Source organism: Eulemur rufifrons, chromosome 16, assembly GCF_041146395.1.
Source record: "Eulemur rufifrons isolate Redbay chromosome 16, OSU_ERuf_1, whole genome shotgun sequence".
Classification (NCBI taxonomy): domain Eukaryota; kingdom Metazoa; phylum Chordata; class Mammalia; order Primates; family Lemuridae; genus Eulemur; species Eulemur rufifrons.
Window position 1 is genome coordinate 30722442 of NC_090998.1, and position 17902 is coordinate 30740343.

General features: G+C 33.6%; 1 protein-coding gene across 1 annotated transcript in view; it reads left to right on the forward strand.

The window, feature by feature from the left end:
* The window catches only part of REDIC1 (regulator of DNA class I crossover intermediates 1), a 38079-nt gene that overhangs the window by 13404 nt on the left and 6773 nt on the right, over positions 1-17902 (forward strand). The window contains exons 8-11 of the mRNA XM_069491211.1: positions 9230-9759; positions 9959-10028; positions 11422-11482; positions 15682-15745. Coding sequence (XP_069347312.1) covers positions 9230-9759; positions 9959-10028; positions 11422-11482; positions 15682-15745 — 725 coding nt within the window. The remainder of the gene's footprint in view (positions 1-9229; positions 9760-9958; positions 10029-11421; positions 11483-15681; positions 15746-17902) is intronic.

A 17902-nucleotide genomic window follows, 5' to 3' on the forward strand; every position in this document is an offset into this window, starting at 1 on the left:
TTCCCTCTTAGCACTGCTTAGAGGTCAGCCAGTGATTGGTCAGAGGTTCTGTTTAAACACTTAAAGCTAATAAGGTTTTCCTCCAATACAAAGGATCTCATAATCAGCCAGGGTTAAGTATATACCCAGTGCTCTCTCTGGTCTCTGCTGAGTGTGCACACAGCCTTGCACATATGTGCAGCCTTCTAGACCACCAGTTATATCTGAGAGTTTATCAAAGCCCATTATGACTATTTGTTTTCCAGATCTCTCTGAAGTTTCTGGATGATTTTTGCTTGCTCCAACTAATAATGCAGGCAGCTGCAATGTTGGACTTACCTAATGGTTTGCCACCAAAATTATGATTATTTTTGACAACCTCCCAGATATGGATCTCTCCCCCTTTTCCCCCAGACTTCTCAGTTTTGGTAGAGCCTACCACTCATGGATCTGAGGGTAAAGGGAAAGTACAGCCCCAGGCTAAAACTCTATTATAGACTCCAACTTTTCCTACTAAGGTTCAGTAGTTTTTCTTGAAGTACTGCTTCTCAGTTTATTGCATGTCTTTGGTCACTTCCCAGATTCTGAAATGGTTGTTTTTTGTCAGTTTGATCTGGTTTATCTTTGCTTTTGGGGGAGAGGATTTGCCAGACTTTATACTCTACCATTCTAGAAGGTCTTGCCCCACATTGATTTTTTTTTTCTTTTATTACTGTTGACTAACCTTGTATTAGTATTTCTGAGCTAAATCTTACCTGGTTACAACATGTTATTCTTGTTATGTATTCTTGGTTTTGATTTGCTAAAATTTTGTTGGGGATTTTTACTTAAATCTTTGTGAGGGATATTATTTTGTAGGTTTCTTTTCTTAAAATATCTTGGTCTGGTTTTGATATCAGCATAATGCCAATGTCACAGAATGAGTTGAGAAGTATTCCCTCCTGTTTAATTTTCTGGAAGAGCTTGTGTAGAACTGGTATACAGTCATGTAACATATGAGGATGTTTTGGTCAATGATGAAAGGCATATATGACAGTGGTCCCATAAGATTATAATGGAGCTGAAAATTTTCTATTGCTTAGTGACATCGTAACTCGTAATATCATAGCACAATGTATTTCTCACAGTTCTATGGTGAAGCTTTTGTAAACAAACCTGCACTGCCACTCATATAAAAGTCTAGCACATACAATTATGTATGATACATAATACTTGAAATTGATAATAAATGACTACAATATCATACTTATGATATTGTAATTTTTATTATTTTAGAGTGTACTCCTTCTACTTATAGAAAAAAAATTAACTGTAAACTAGCCTCAGGCAGGTCCTTCAGAGGATATTCAAGAAGGTATTCTTATCATAGAAGACGATAGCCCCATGCATATGATTGCCCCTGAGGATCAGTGGGACAAGATGTGCAGATAGAAGACAGTGATACTGGTGATCCTGACCCTGTGTAGGACTAGGCTAATGCATGTGTTTGTGTCTTAGTTTTTAACCAAAAAGTTTAAAAAGTAAAAATATATATTTTTATATATATATATAAAATAGAAAACTTGTAGAATAAGGATATAAAGAAAGAAAATATTTTTGTATCGCTGTATGATGTGTTTGTGTTTTAAGTGTTATTACAAAAGAGTCAGAAAATTTTAAAAAATTAAAAAGCTTACAAAGTAAAAAAAGGTACAGTACGCTAAAGTTAATTTATTATTACTAGTAGTAGTAATATTATTTTCAAGACAGGGTCTCACTCTGTTGCCCAGGCTAGAGTATAGTGGAGGGATCAAAGTTCACTGCAACTTAAAACTCCTGGGCTCAAGTGATCCTCTGGTGTCAGCCTCCTGAGTAGCTGGGACTACAAGTGCACACCACCACATCCCAGTTAATTTTTATTTTTTATTTTTTTATTTTTTGTAGAGATGAGGTCTTGCTGTGTTGCTTAGACTGTTCTCAAAATCCTGGCCTTAGGCAGTCGTTCTGCCTTGGCATCCCGAAGTGCTAGGATTACAGGCGTGAACCACTGTGCCAGCTTTATTTGTTATTGAAGAAAGGAACATGTTTTTAAATTAAATTTAGTATAGCCTAAGTGTACAGTATTTATAAAGTCCACAGTCGTATACAATAATGTCCTAGGCCTTCATGTTCACTCACTACTCACTCACTGACCTACAGCAACTTCCAGTCTTGCAAGCTTCATTCATGGTAAGTGCCCTATACAGGTGTACCTTTAAAAAAAAAAATCTTTTATACTGTATTTTTACTGTACTTTTTCTATGTTTGAATATGTTTAAATATACAAATACTTATCATTGTGTTACAGTTGCCTGCAGTATTCAGTACCATAACATGCTGTACAGGTGTGTAGCCTAAAAGCAATAGGCTATACCCTATAGTGTAGGCGTGTAGTAGGCTAGACCATCGAGGTTTGTGTGAGTATATTCTATGATGTCTGCACAATGAAGAAATTACCTAACATGTTTCTCAGAGTGTGTTCTTATTTAGTGTTGCATAACTGTAATTTCTTCCTTAAGTCTCTGGTAAAGTTCATCAGTGAAGCCACTTAGTATTGGTGTTCTTTTTTGTGGGAAGGTGTTTTTTTGTTTTTTTTTTTTTTAAACTACAGTTTCCATTTTTACTTTGAAACATAGGCCTAGTCAGGTTATTATTATTATTATTATTTTGAGTGACATTTGGTAGTTTGTGCCTTACAAAGAATGTATTTATTATTTTGTCAACCTTACAGAATTTATTGACATAAAATTCTTCCTAACATTCCCTTATCTGTTTAAAATCTTTAACATCTGTAGTGCTATCTTTTCTGTCATTACTGATATTGGAAAATTGTATCTTCTGTTTTTCCCCGATTCTGATTGAAGAGTTATGAATTTTATTTATGTTTTCACAGAATCATCTTTTAGTTTCACATGTTTTTTATTTTTGTATTTAAAAAATTTCATTGAATTCGCTCTTACCTTTATTTTCTTTTGTCTGTTTTAGATTTAATTTGCTCTTCTTTTTCTTCTTTTTTTACTGTACTTTTTCTGTTCGAATATGTTTTTAAAAAAAGTTTAGATATACAAATACTTATCAAGTTTCTGAAGGTGAGAGCTGAGTTCTTGTTTTGAGATCATTCTTCTTTTTAACGTAGGCATTTAGGACTATAAATTTTCCACTAACTGGTGTTTCTACTGCATCTTAGAAATTTTGATATGTTATATTTTCATTTCATTCAGTTCAAAATACTTTCTAATTTTTCTTTTGATTTCTTTTTCAATCCATGGTTTATTTAGAAATTTGTTATTTGGTTCCTAGAAACCCCAAGACTTTCCTGTTTCTTTCTGAATTAATTCATACTTTGTATGATTTGGTCATTTCAAATTTATTGAGACTTGTGGTCAAGGATGTGGTTTACATTCAATATGAAGACCTATATGGATGGGTTTAAATCTCTTCTCTTGCTATTTTTTATTTGTCCCATATCTTTGTTCTCTTTCCTTCTTTTTCCACCTTTGTTTAGTTTAAATATTTTTTATGACTTCATTTGATCTCTTGTTGGCTTATTAGTTATAAGTCTATTTTGTTTTTCATTGGTTGCTTTAGAGTTTACAGGATATATCTTAATTTATCACTGACTAGCTTGAAGTTATAACATTTCAAGTATAACATAAGAACCCTACAGTAGTATACTTTGTCGCTTTTGGGCTTTGTGTTGCTATATTCATGCATTTTCCTTCTGTATTCGTTATAGATCCAATAATAAATTGTTATTTTTGCTTTAAAGAAAGTTAAATAAGAAAACATGTTGCTTATATTTAAGCATATATTTATGATCTTTAATGGTTTTCATTATTTTGTGTAGATCTAGATTTCCATATAATGACATTTTCCTTCTGTTTGAAAGATGTCTTTTAGCATTTCTTATGGTATAGGTCTGCTGGTGATTAATGCTCTCATCTTTGGTATATTTGTTGTTCTCTTGTTTTTGAAAGTCTTTTGACTTGGCATTTTTTCTTACTAGAAGTTTTGATGTCATTTTAATCTTAATATCTATATAACATAATTTTTTCCATTTTTAAGATTTATCTGTCATGGATTTTCTACCATTGATTTCTGTCTTTTAGTTAGGATGTTCATTTTCTTTGTTTCTTGTGTTCAGACTTTGTTAGTTTCTTGCACTTACTGTTTTTTTGTCAAATTTGGAAAAATTGCAGCCATTATTCAAATATTTTTTCTGACACCTACCTCCACTTTAGGGACTCAAATTAGTAAATTAGTTTACTTGAAGTTGTGTCATTGTTTGCTGATGCTCTGTTCACTCTTTTATCAGTCTTTTTTTCCTCTCATTATTTCACTTTATATAGATTATATTCCTGGATCTTCAAATTCACTCATTGTATCTCCTTTGTTGTCTAATCTGATAATCCTATTTAGTGTAGTTTTCATCTTCAGAAGTTTAACTCTTCTTTATATCTTCCATATATACCTATTAAACATGCTCAGTCTTTCTTCTATCCTCTTGAATATAGAGAATATAGTTATGATAACTCTTTTAATGTCCCGTGTACGAATGCCATCATCTATGTCATTTCTTGGTCTGTTTCTAATAATTGATTTTGCTTCTCATTATGGGTTGTAATTTCCTGCTTTTTTGCGTTGTAATTGTGTTTGGATTCTATACGTTGTGAATTTTATCTTTTTAGTTGCTGGAAATTTTTGTTTTCCTAGAAATAGTCCTAAGTTTTGTTCTGGGATGCAGTTTATTACTTGGGAATAATATGATCTTATTGAGATTTGCTTTTAAACTTTGTTACACAGGACCAATAAACCTTCAGTCTTTGGCTAATTTTGCCCCACTGCCAAGGCAATACCTTTCTGGGTACTTTCTTGATTCCCTTGAATTACGAGGTTTTCTGCTGTGGTGGATGAAAACACAAAATTTTCCCAGCCCTGTGTGATCTCCTGGGATTGTTATATTTTCTCATCTTGTGTGGTTCTTTTCACAGCTTTGGGTAATTACTTCACATGCATGTGCCGATCAGTATTTAACTAAAGACTTGAGAAGAACCCTCTGTAGATTTCTGGAACTTTCCCTTTGATGTACTCTCCTTTATGGTAGTTCACTCTACCTGTGAACTCTGTCCTCTGCAGTGTCCCTGGACCCCCAGCTCCTCAACAAAGGGAGTCAGCTGGGCTCCAATGAGGCTTCTCCTCCCTGTGCTGTGGCTTGGATATTGTCTCCAGACAGTAAGCTAGGAGCAATTATAGACTTCTCATTTGCTTTCTCTTCCTCAGGGATCATTATCTTACTCCACCTGGTGTCCCATGTCTGAAAACTGTTGTCTCATATATTTTGTCTAGTTTTTAAATTAGGTGGGTAAATCTGGTCCCTCTTACCTAATTCTTTTCAGATGGAAATCCTGAAGTAATTCTTCACCCAACAGTCAGAATGATGATATTTTCCAAGGCAAAAGCAAATCAATTTTACTTTTGTACATAGACCCTTTAGATGATTTCTTATTACTGTTTTCAAAAGCAAGGCTCTGCATAATCTGGGCCCTTTTGTACCTTTTAAGCCTTAGGTCATAAGTTTTTCACTGATTCTATTCCAGCTTTACTTCTTTTGTTTCTCAAACATTCTGCATGTCTTGCATTTACAATAGTATTCCATCTCCCTGCAATGTGCTTATGCCTTTCTTTAAGTATCTAACCATTCTGTGTCTTCAGCTTATTGATCACTTCCTTACTCTAAGGGCTTTCCTGACCAACCTATCTGAAACGTGACCTCCACACAAGGTATTCCATCAGGTGATCTTGTAGCACCTGCAATTTTCTTTCCTTTTTGTTTACTTCTTTAATGCTTATCCATTGTACTTCTTAATGCTTAATTATCTTATTTGTTTATTGTCTTCCTTCACTAGAATATAAATTCCAGTCTACCTACTACATACATAGTTGGCATACATTAAATATTTGTTGATCCCCCAAGAGACTCCTGGAATTGATAAATAAATTCAGCAAAGTCTCAGGTTGTAAAATCAATGTAGACAAATCAACATTTCTATATAGCAATAACAATCACGCTGAGAGTCAAATCAAAGACTCAGTACCATTCACAATAGCCACAAAGAAAATAAAATACCTGGGAATGTACTTAACCAAGGTGAGAGATCTTCATAAGAATGACTATGAAACACTGATAAAAGAAATTGCAGATGATACAAATGAATGGAAAGACATATGCTCATGATCAGTAGAATCAAATTTGTTAAAATATCCATATTACCGAAAGTGATTTACAGAATGAATGCAATCTCCATCAAAATACCAACATCATATTTCACAGCTCTAGAAAAAATAATTCTGTGCTTTGTTTGGAACCAGAAAAGAGCCCAAATAGCCAAAGCAATCCTAAGCAAAAAGAACAAATCTGGAGGTATCACATTGCCAAACTTCAAACTATACTATAAGACTATAATACCAAAACAGTATGGTATTGGCACAAAAATAGAGACATAGACTGATGGAACAGAATAGAGAACCCAGATGTAGAACCATCCACATACAACCAACTGATCTTTGACAAAGCAGATAAAAACATACACCGAGGAAAAGAATCCCTATTCAATAAATGCTGGGAAAATTGAATAGCCACCTGCAGAAGAATGAAACAGGATCTATGTTTCTCACCACTCGCAAAAATTAATTCAGGATGGAGAAGAAACTTAAATGTGTGGCATGAAACCATAAAAATTCTAAAAGAAAATGTAGGAAAAACTCTTCTAGATTGTCTAGATTCTTTGCAAAGAATTTATGACTAAGACCCCAAAGGCAATTACAGCAACAAACAAAATAAATAAATGGAACTTATTAAATTAAAAAGCTTCTGCACAGCTAAGGAAATTATCAACACAGCAAATAGACAACCTATAGAAAGAGAGAAAATATTTGCAAACTATACATCCAATAAAGGTCTAATACCTGGAATCTACGAAGAACTCAAACAAATCAGCAAGAAAATGACAAACAACCCCATTAAAAAGTGGGCAAAAGTCATGAACAGAAGTTTTTCAAAAGAAGATAGACAAATGGCCAACAAACATGAAAAATGCTTAACGTCATCAGGGAAATGCAAATTAAAACCACAGTGAGATATCACCTTACCCATGTTAGAATGGCTTTTATTAAGAAGTCTAAAAATAGTAGATGCTGGCATGGATGCCGAGAGAAAGGACCACTTAAACACTGTTGGTGAAACTACAAATTAGTACAACCTCTATGGAAAACAGTATGGAGATTTCTCAAAGAACTAAAAATAGACCCACCATTTGATCCAGCAATCCAACTGCTGGGTATCTACCCAAAGGAAAAGAAATCATTTTATCAAAAAGACACCTGTGGCATAATTCAGAATTGCAAAGATGTGGAATCAACTCAAGTGCCTATCAATTGATGAGTGGATTAATGAAATATGGTATGTGTATACCATGGAATACTACTCAGCATTGAAGAAGGATGACTTAATCCCTTTTGCAACAATTTGGATCGAACTAGAGACCATTATCCTAAGTGAAGTATATCAAGAATGGAAAAACAAACACCACATGTACTCGCTATTAAATTGGAACTAACTGATGAGCACACATGTGCACAGAGGGAAGTAAAAGTTGTTTGAAATCAAGTGGTGGGAGGTAGGAAGTGAGGAATAAAAACCTACAATTAACACTATTCAGGTAATTGGCACACTTATGGCCCTGATTCAAACATTACAAAAGCTATCCATGTGACAAAAACATTTGTACCCTCTTAATATTTTGAAATAAAATTTAAAAAAATTGTTGAATATAAATAAAAGGCTTATTTAGATAGTGAATTTGTCCCTATTTTAGTCCACAATTTTGAATGAATATGTATCTATAGGAAAATTATTAAAGAAGTTGGGTTGATTTGTTTTAATAAGACTTCAGTTTTTTAGCATCATTTCTCTCTATCATCTCTACAAATAATAATTCTCCCCAGCATTCGGTCCCCAAATCATCCACTTGCCCGATTTCTCTGAAGCAGAAGAATCTCCTCTTTGTATTTACTGTAGTAGCACTTGACTATAGGATAACGCTTATCATTTTGTAATTGTTTCCTTCTTCTATACTATAAATTTCTTACTGGCAATAACTGTGTATTATACATTTTTCTATTGTCCAGATCTCTTAATGAATCTTCTCAGTCAGAATGCTTAAAATGCTTTTTAAAAAGTTATGATTTACATTTATAGTGGGCTTTATAACTCATGAAGTGCTTTTACATTTATTCTCCCATTTACAGTAACAGAAATTTCTCTGGTATTAATGGTGTATAATATTACATACTACAGATTGTTTCTTTTGGTATAAGAGCAACATTCTTTGGTATAAAATAGCATTATTCTGCCTAAAACACCAGTAATATTCTTATTTGAAAACCGTGTAGGATCATGAGCTGTGAACATTCATGGATAAAACATTAGTCTCTCTATGTAATATCAAACTGAGTTCTCTAATCTGTCTCCAACACATGGCCTAGTGCCTGAAACACAGTAAGTGCTTATTAAATTTTGATAAATAACTTAAAAGTTAAGATTGGAAACCAGAGTTTTAGCAGTCTGTTTTTCTTTTCTGAATTTCTTTGTTACCTTCAACTTCTGGACCTACCCAATCCCACATAAATTTGTAGATAGTCACTTGAAATAAAATTTTTAAAATCTTGATTTGTAATTATTTCTTATCATAGCTTTGATTCTTGTACATAAGTTGGACTTAATCTAGAATTATCACTTCTGCATTAACAGGAAACTTATGCATTATCTAAGTTACCAAATTAGTTTTTATCTAATTCATCTTATTTTGTGGCTTTATTACTTATATACACGTTTGTACCTATATTGCTCTTCTTTGGAACTTCATAGTTTTTATGTCCACGTAGGTTGAGAAATATCTGTCATAATGTTCTCATAACTATTTGATTTGATGTTTTAACACTGGGGATAAATTTTCTTTGCTCAGTTTTCAAAATATCTTTCTCTGGTTAAATGGAGCAGCAGTGACATACAGTGGTTGTCCGGGTTATTTGCTAGATTTTGTTACAGAAACAGTCTAGGTAAATGTTAGTAGTTACTCAATATGTTCTCTAAGAATTTAACTTTAAAGGAAGTATTTTTAAATGCAAATGATCTGTATTTTTCTTGCTAAATATGTTTTTATTTATCTCAAAGTCCAGGAAATAGGAATTTCCTTACTAAAAGACCTGGCATAATTAGGGGTGAAGATTGTGGAAGCGTGGGTGAAAGAAGACCAAAGGACTTCATTACTGAACAGCAATCAGTACAACATATTTGGGAAGAAGATGGAAAAGAGGTTTCAAATTTTCTTGATGATTTGAACCAGCCAACTCCTGGCCTTCTATCAGAGAACTGTGACTCTTTCATTAGTCAAAATATGATCAATTTATTAAACATTGATCAAGAAAGGATGAAGAAAACCTTTGATGAGCATGGTTACGATAGTATGGGAGATATTTGTGTAGCCACTGGTTCTGTTAAAAACCAGTCCGCTGATACACTCATTAGAAACATTTTTACAGTTCCAGAGTTGACTTTTAGTAATTCAACTTTTAATAGTATAAGTTATCCAGAAAAATGTCAGCCAGCCAAGAACTATCAGAAAGAGTACAGCAATAATGAAAGAAGTGATCTTAGTACATCTTTTGAGAAAGATTATTACCCAACTGGCTCTGTAAAAGAAGGTTAGTGTTGTACATGGACAATGTAATAACCTATTCTTTTTTGTTTTTTGTTTTCAGTTTTAGTGTATACAAAATAGCTTTCTATTATATAATATTGTGGACCAGTGATTTTCCTGTGTCATGCTAATGTGCTTTGAATTGAAAAATGAAAATAGACTATGCTAAATTTTTAACTCAATGCGTGATTTTATTTTTGAAGGAAAACTTGAAAATGATTACCAAGAGAAGACACTACAGAAAAATATCTGGAAACATCCAGTGAATTCTATGTAAGTTTTTAGGTAAATCTGGGGAATACAAATCAAGAGCTTGTATAATGCATGTTGAAGGTTAAATTGATGCAAAATGAAGTAGGCATATTTCTGTCTGAGAGTGGACAACCTGGTTCCAAAGAAGCCTTACTTGTCACAATCATGGTAATGTCACCCTAGTTTATAGTGCTCTTATTTGCTAGCCCCAGAATTCCTTCTTAACTGAATATGATTAATGTTGATTAGATTTCAGGAAATTGACTTATGTGTTCAAGAAATTCATATACCCACCAGAATGTCAATATATTGATTTACGGTAAGAAATAGAAGAGTCACATGTATAGGAATGCTTACTGGCAAGAAAAAGCACGTTTTCTTACTTGCAGGTAGCTCTCCATAGGAAGTTGCTTGCTTTAGTACAAAATGAGAACAGGGATTAATAGAATTCATGTTAGTGGCTTAAATAAGCCTATCAGCAGTTTACAGGACAGTGTACATTCTAGGGATAGAGTGCTGTCCCATTGCCAATGTTTCCCTCTCAGAGAAACTCCTGGTTTTCTCTATGTTCAAGATTACCATTTCATTAATGTGCTCAAAGAGATTGAAAGGAGAAAAAAAGATGACCATTTCTTCCATCCTATCATTGTTACATTTTTTTTCTGTGTGAAAACAATTAGACTTCACTGGATTTTGCTTTCTTTTCTTGCTGCTGGTGTATAAAATGTTCTATATTTAAGGTGATTTTTAAACTCATCCATTATGGTAGATATTTAATGTATTCCTTAGAGTTTGGGGGCTGTCTTACTGGTTCTTCTGTGTTACAGGTAATTAAAGAAAACTTTATTTTAGTTAGTAGTTTCTGAATAGTCCTAACTTTCTTGGTAATAATTGTCATTTAGCCAAATCTTTGGGATTGAAAATTATGAGCTAGAATACATTTTTATTCTGGAGATGATTTTTTTATGGAAATATTAAAAATACCTATTGATAAAATGAACATACAGATGGCATTTTTATGAGATTGGTACATACAGATTAATTAAAACATAGACTCACAGTTTATTTCATAAAATTAACCAATTAGGTTCTTTTGTTAAATCTCCAAATATCTAGAAACTTAAGAGTGAAAAGCATCATGTTAGGCCTAAAGTTTTAAAATGTGCTTCATGGCGGTGATTTAGAACATGGTTCCTAAACCTGGCTACAGATCCAAATTAACTTCAGGGGATGATTTTAAACTACAAAAAACCAGGTTTGACCTATACATAATAATAAATAGGCTCCTTGGCATGGAGTTTATGAGTTTTTATTTTTAAAAAAGCTTCCTATATAATTCTGATTTGAAGCCAAGAACAATAATTTTCAGAGGGAATAAAGCAAATTTTAATACTGTCTTATTTAAAACTCTTAGGGGTAATATCCCTTTGGAAGAATTGCACTCTAAGCAATCGTGGGACTTTGGACTTGGTGAGGTAAAGCACATTCACACACTATCTTTCCAATTAAATCACTATATATTATATCATATTTTAATATTTATAATATACTTTGATTTAAGGTTAACTTTTATTCGTAAGTTTCTTTTTAGATGAACTCTTTTTCTTATATTTTCTTATTCTGGGGAAATTATAGTTTAGATCTTGAAATAAAAATACCTTTTCAGAAACTTTATTTGAGATGAATGAATCTAGGTTAGTATTGATTAATATCGATGTTTTAAATACTTTCTGGATTATAAAATTTTTTGCGAGAGAAAAGTGCTTTAGGTTTCAATGTGCTACTGGTGAACATAATTAGATATTCACCAGACTATTGAAAAATCTATAAACGTTGCTTATGTAATGTTATAATCCCTCCTCATAATAAGGGCATGCCAAGAACTTTATGTACTTTATCTATAATCTGCAAGAGTCTGATCCTGTAAAGTCATCATGGCAAAAGAGACTGAAGTTTAGAAAGATAAAATAACTTGTTCAAGGTCACACTCTTGAGCCAGGATTCAAACTACTGTCTTATCTGACTGAATATTTTCAATTGTACCATTTTCTCCTTTTTCTTTGAGCACATACTATAAATTCATTTAATAGACACTTATTGAGTGTCTCCTATATGCTAGACATCAGGGATAAAATGGTGAAAAAATAAAGTCATTGTTTTCAAGAAGATTACATTCTGTTATGCATTGGACTCTGCAGGGATGAAAGGACATGGACCCTGTCTCTCAGAACCTTTCATCTAGCCGCTACTCAGAAAAAAAATCTTAACGCATTTAAATAAATTGCTCCAACTGAAGTTTGTACAAAGGGTAGTGGGAGATTAGTAAAAGACACTTGTAAGTTTCACATGTAGTTAGGAGGAAGATAGAGGAAATAATTTTTGAGCACAATATCAATTAATATGTTTACCAAATGGGCACACTGTCTGGGGAAAAAGGAGCAACATAAATAGAAACTAAGATCTGAGAGAATTTAGCTTGTTTTAGAAACCTTGTGTACCTTGTTTCATTCTAGTTATTGTTATTGCTACTATTTATAGCATAAATTACAAGGGGGTACAGGAATGGCATGAGATAATTCTGGACAGTATAAAGGGCCAGGTCATAAATGATCTTGAACAATATATAGCAGTTTAATTTCCTATCACCAAACAGATCCACTAAAATAAACTTTAGTAGAGGAGTGTCAGGAGGTTAGAGCATTAAAAAATTGACTCAACAGTGAAGAGAGATTTGATAAGCAAAAAACTCAAGGCAGGGCAAGAAATAATGAGGATTTGAAGTTGGACAGTGGTAGTAGGATGAAGGCAAAGGAAGAGACTACTTAGATCTAGATTTGATAGGACTTGGTGAGTGATTAGTTAAGGGAGAAAGAAAAAATTGATTAAGGAAGACCTGGATTTATGATTTGGGTAAATGAGTTATTGACGAGATGATGCCATTCACCAAGATTGAAAACATAGGAGGAGATGTCAGGAAATGGTAACTGTCCACCAAAATTCATGTGCCGTCTCTTTTAAAATAGAGCTGCCACTGTGAAACGGTTTCCCAGCCAAGGAACATATTTCCTAATCATCCATCCATGTACATGTGGCCATATGGCTAGATCTCACTAATGAGTTGTTAGCAGAAGTGATGTGCATCGTTTTTAGGTCAAGGCTTGTGAGAAGTGAGAATTCTTTTTCTGTGCAATCTTTCTTCTGATGGCTAGATGGAAATGAAGCCGTAAGGAATGGTAGAGCAACAAGATGGAAAGGATCGGGCCTTTGAATTGCTACATGGAAGAAAATTGCCCACTTACCAGGAACACTCACTTTAGTTTATTACATGAGAGAGAAATAATTGTATTTGAGCATTATATATTTTGTGAGGTACTTTTTAAAAAAACAGTACCTCCTCAGAGGAGCAGCAGATTTCTGAGAGAAGATGAGTTAAGTTTGACCTGTTAGCTCAATTGGGGGTCTTCTGAAAAATCTGTGGTTATGTGAGGCTGTATAAAGTAGGCTTTTATATCTACAGGGCTTGTGGTCAGAAGAAATTTTCAGTTTTATTTAGTAGGTGGTAATTGAATACATCCATGAATATGTTTCTCCAGAGAAAGTGTGTAGAATAAGTACAACTGTTGACAGGTTCCTGAGAAGCCACATTTCCTGTTGGAGGGTGTGCAGTAGAAGAGAATCCAGAAAAAGAGACTGAAAATGAGCTACTGTAGAGGTTTGAGGAGTACTAGGAGAATGGTGTCATAGGAAAGTCAAAAGGAGAAACTTTCCAGGAGGGGAATGTAGTTAATAATGTTGGATGCTGTCCTGTTACTCCTTTAAAGAACTCATTTTCCCAAATATGAATAATATAGAGGTATCCTCCCAAAAAAGGAATTACCAACAGGTTAGAAAACTTAAGAGTTAAAACAAACAAGCAAACAAAACAAAAAGAAACTCTTTATTGGGGATAGTAATCCAAAGATCCTTCTGTTGAGGGCGGAAGAGAATAGGAAAGAACAAGATTTTGGAGGAGTAGTATCATTGCTTAGTTTTAAAGTGGTAATAGAGGAATAAAGTTTAAATAAGATTGTTAAAAATGGTAAGGTAATCACTAGAGAAATGGCAACAAATGAGAGAACTTCACAATTCAAAGGAGTGGTGATGTCACACTAGGAAACCTGATCAAGGTGGGGAAAATGAAATAGTTCTACATAAAGTATAAGAGTGAAACCTGCTTAGCACCTAAAATAGTAAATATGAGGGGGTTGACTTTTCAAAATTCAAAGAATATCATATTGAGAAGGAAAAAAATCTGTATATTTTACAATAAACATATATAGAATATAAAGGTTGAAAATAAAAAGCAAAAGATATATACATTAAGAAAACATATATAGGTAGTCAAGCAGACAATATAAATGCAACTAAAAGCCCATTTGGAAAACTGCAAAATCCTGCTGGGCAAGCATTGCGAAGGCTTGCTGTCCTGGAGGATGAGGGAAGCTCTGTGAATAACAGTTTCTTTTATTTTGGGAGGATTTTCTTTGCTATTCTTCATGAACAGATCTGAAGCAGGTATTGGAGTGCGTGTCTGACTTGGGGTCTGTATAGCTTTCTCAGATTTGTGTTCTTGGTGCAAATTTGGGGCTTCAATGTGTCAAGAGTTGAACAGAAAAGACTTTTAAAATGATAAAATAGTGGGGTCAGGGAAGGGGCTCTTCTCCATGTATTCAGGGCCCCAAACTGGTGGGGACTATGCTATCCTCAACTGGTGCTGTCTATCTTTGTAGTATATATTGTTACCAGGTAACAGAAGAAAAAAGAAAGTGGAGGATCGTAGAGAAGATTTTTGTGGGCCAGGATTGGCAGTAGTTTACATTACTTCTGCCCATGACCAGAACTTAAATCAAATGTCCAAACCAAGTGCAAGGGAGGCTAGGAAATGGAGTCTAGCTGTATGTCTAACAGGAAAGGGAATCAGGTTTGGCAGACAGCTAGGTAGTTTCTTCTTTACCTTAGCTGTCCATCTAAAACTCTATATCCCACAAACAGAGAATATATTGAAAATATTTTCTGTAAGTCCCTGGTACATTTGTAAATGTAATTCATGCAATCAGCCGTAAAGAAAATCTAAGAAATTTTTTCAAAGAAGAGATTCGTAGCCACATTCTCTAATCAAAATTTAATAAAATTTGAAATCAACCAAGAAGAGATACTTAACCTCCCTTAACTTCTTTTTTTTTTTTTTTAAAGAAAGGAAATGAAAATAAGTTACATAGGAAGTGATGAGAACCAAAACCAGTGGTATATTCTATAGAAAATTTATACCTTTAAGGGCTGTTATTATTTAAAAAAAGTGATTGATACCCAACTTAAGAAATTAGAAAAAATAACAGAACTCCCCAAATTGCCTTAATAACTGTCTTTTTTTTTCAACTGCATTTACTATGATTACCTGAAGCCTTTCTTTTTCGTTAGTAATTCATTTCTAGGCTAGTGTCTATTCTTTTGCTTGCTGTTTCTAAACCAATTTAAATTTCATTATATTGTTCACCACAGGCTAGTTTTTCTTTGTGTTTTATATGTGTTGAATTAATGTAAAGGAAAAGTACTATAAAATGGTAGTGTTGATAAGGTTGATATAAGTGAATGTTATGTATACTTGGGAATTGTTAAAATTTTGATTTTCTTCTAGGTTCTGATGGAAGAAGGAAGAATGTGTTCTTCAAAGAGCAGGCCAACATCTCCTAAGAAAATGTGTCAGTATAACTGTATAAATGAGTTTTATTCTTTTTAAAAAACTAACAAATATAAATCAGTTAAATTTTAAGTTTTTGTTAGATTTTTGCCAATAAATATATATTTCAGGCCGGGCGCGGTGGCTCACGCCTGTAATCCTAGCACTCTGGGAGGCCGAGGTGGGCGGATCGTTTGAGCTCAGGAGCTCGAGACCAGCCTGAGCAAGAGCGAGACCCCATCTCTACTAAAAATAGAAAGAAATTATATGGACAGCTAAAAATATATATAGAAAAAATTAGCCGGGCATGGTGGCGCATGCCTGTAGTCCCAGTTACTCGGGAGGCTGAGATAGGAGGACCGCTTGAGCCCAGGAGTTTGAGGTTGCTGTGAGCTAGGCTGACGCCACGGCACTCACTCTAGCCTGGGCAACAGAGTGAGACTCTGTCTCAAAAAAAAAAAAAATATATATATATATATATATATTTCAGAGATGGAATAGACTAGGAATGCAATTGAGTCTTTAAAATTACTTCTATATTTTATAAAATATACATGATGAATACATATAATGTATTTACAGTTAAGCAAATAATAATAAAACAGATAACCCTTGTACTGTGTAGCTTAAGAAATAAATAATACATAATACTTTCTAAGATTTACTCAATTGTATTTTCTATCCTGCCCTCTACAGGTAACTATTATCCTGAATTTGTTTTTTGTGATACTACACACAGACTTTTCCATTGCTTGATTTTGAACTTTCTGCATATTGAAGCAAACTCTATATATTTTTCTGCAGCTTGCTTTTTTTCACCCAGTATTATGAGATTCATCCACTTTGATACTTGTGGCTCTAGTACATTTCATTATTATTATTATTACTGCTATACAGTATTCTATTGTGTGAATTTATTTATGCTTCTTCTGGCAAAGGATATTTAGGTTATTTTGAATATTTTACTACATAAACATGCTACTTTTAACATTATTGATGTTTCTTCTTGCACACATGTATAAAAAGTTCCTCTAGGATATATTTCTAGGAGTGGAATTCCTAGCTTATACGATATGCATATCTTCACTTCTTCAAGATAAGGCAAAATTATTTTCTAAAGTGGTTGTGTCAGTTTAAACTCCCACTAGCAAAGAGTAAGAATCTTAATTGTTACATGTTTTCACCAATGCTATGTCAGTTTTTATCATTGCTGTTAATCTGATATCTCATTGTAGTTTTAATTTTAATTTATGTTTCCTTTATTACTAATTAGGTAAATTGGCCATCCATGTTTCATCTGTGAAATGCCTTTCATGTCTTTTGCCCATGTTTCTTTTTGAAGTCTGATTTTCCTTATGGGATGTGTCCTTTATGTGTCTATATCCTATATATCTTTTATGTATCCTGAATACCAATTGCTTGTGGGCTTGTGTGTAGCAAATACTTCACATTTGAGTGGTCCTTTCATTCATATTATTTTTTTATGGACAAAGTTTCATGTTTATCTGGCATTTTTTAGATATTCTGTGCTAGATTGGTTCTTCATGTTATCTAGTTTGCTAGATGCCTTAATGGACAATCTAAAATGCAACATCCTTTAATATTTAGGAATATTTACACATTCTTTTCCCTCTATCCCATATGCTAGTTTTTCATCTTGTCTCTCTGAAAAATGTTTATTTATCATTCAAAACCTACTCTCTATACTTGTGTTCTGTCTATAAATCTTCACCAAATCTCTTTCTCTCTCTCTAGAGCTCGTCACATTTAGCTCCCTGCTACTTTTGTACCTTCTATGACTCCTATTGTCATATCTTATTTTGTGCTCTTTTTAAAAAACTTAGATCTTTCTCTACTACAAGATTCTGAACACTTTGAGGGTTGTGGCCATGTATCCCTAATAACTGTCACAGTTTCACAGTGCCTTACGTTAATACTCAATACGTGTTGACTTGAACTGAATTTACATTTTCATCAGCATATCCTTTCCTGAACTGTTAAAGGTGAGGTATTCATTCAAGAGACATTTTTCTTTCCTACTGATGACTCTGGGTTTGCAGTGCCTATGGACTAAATGAACCTTATGGGTGTTGGCGGGGGAGAGGAATGCCCTTAAATTATGTTGTTTGTTAGTAATATTATCCCTACTCCTCACTTTTCTATGCTCTGCATTCTGCTG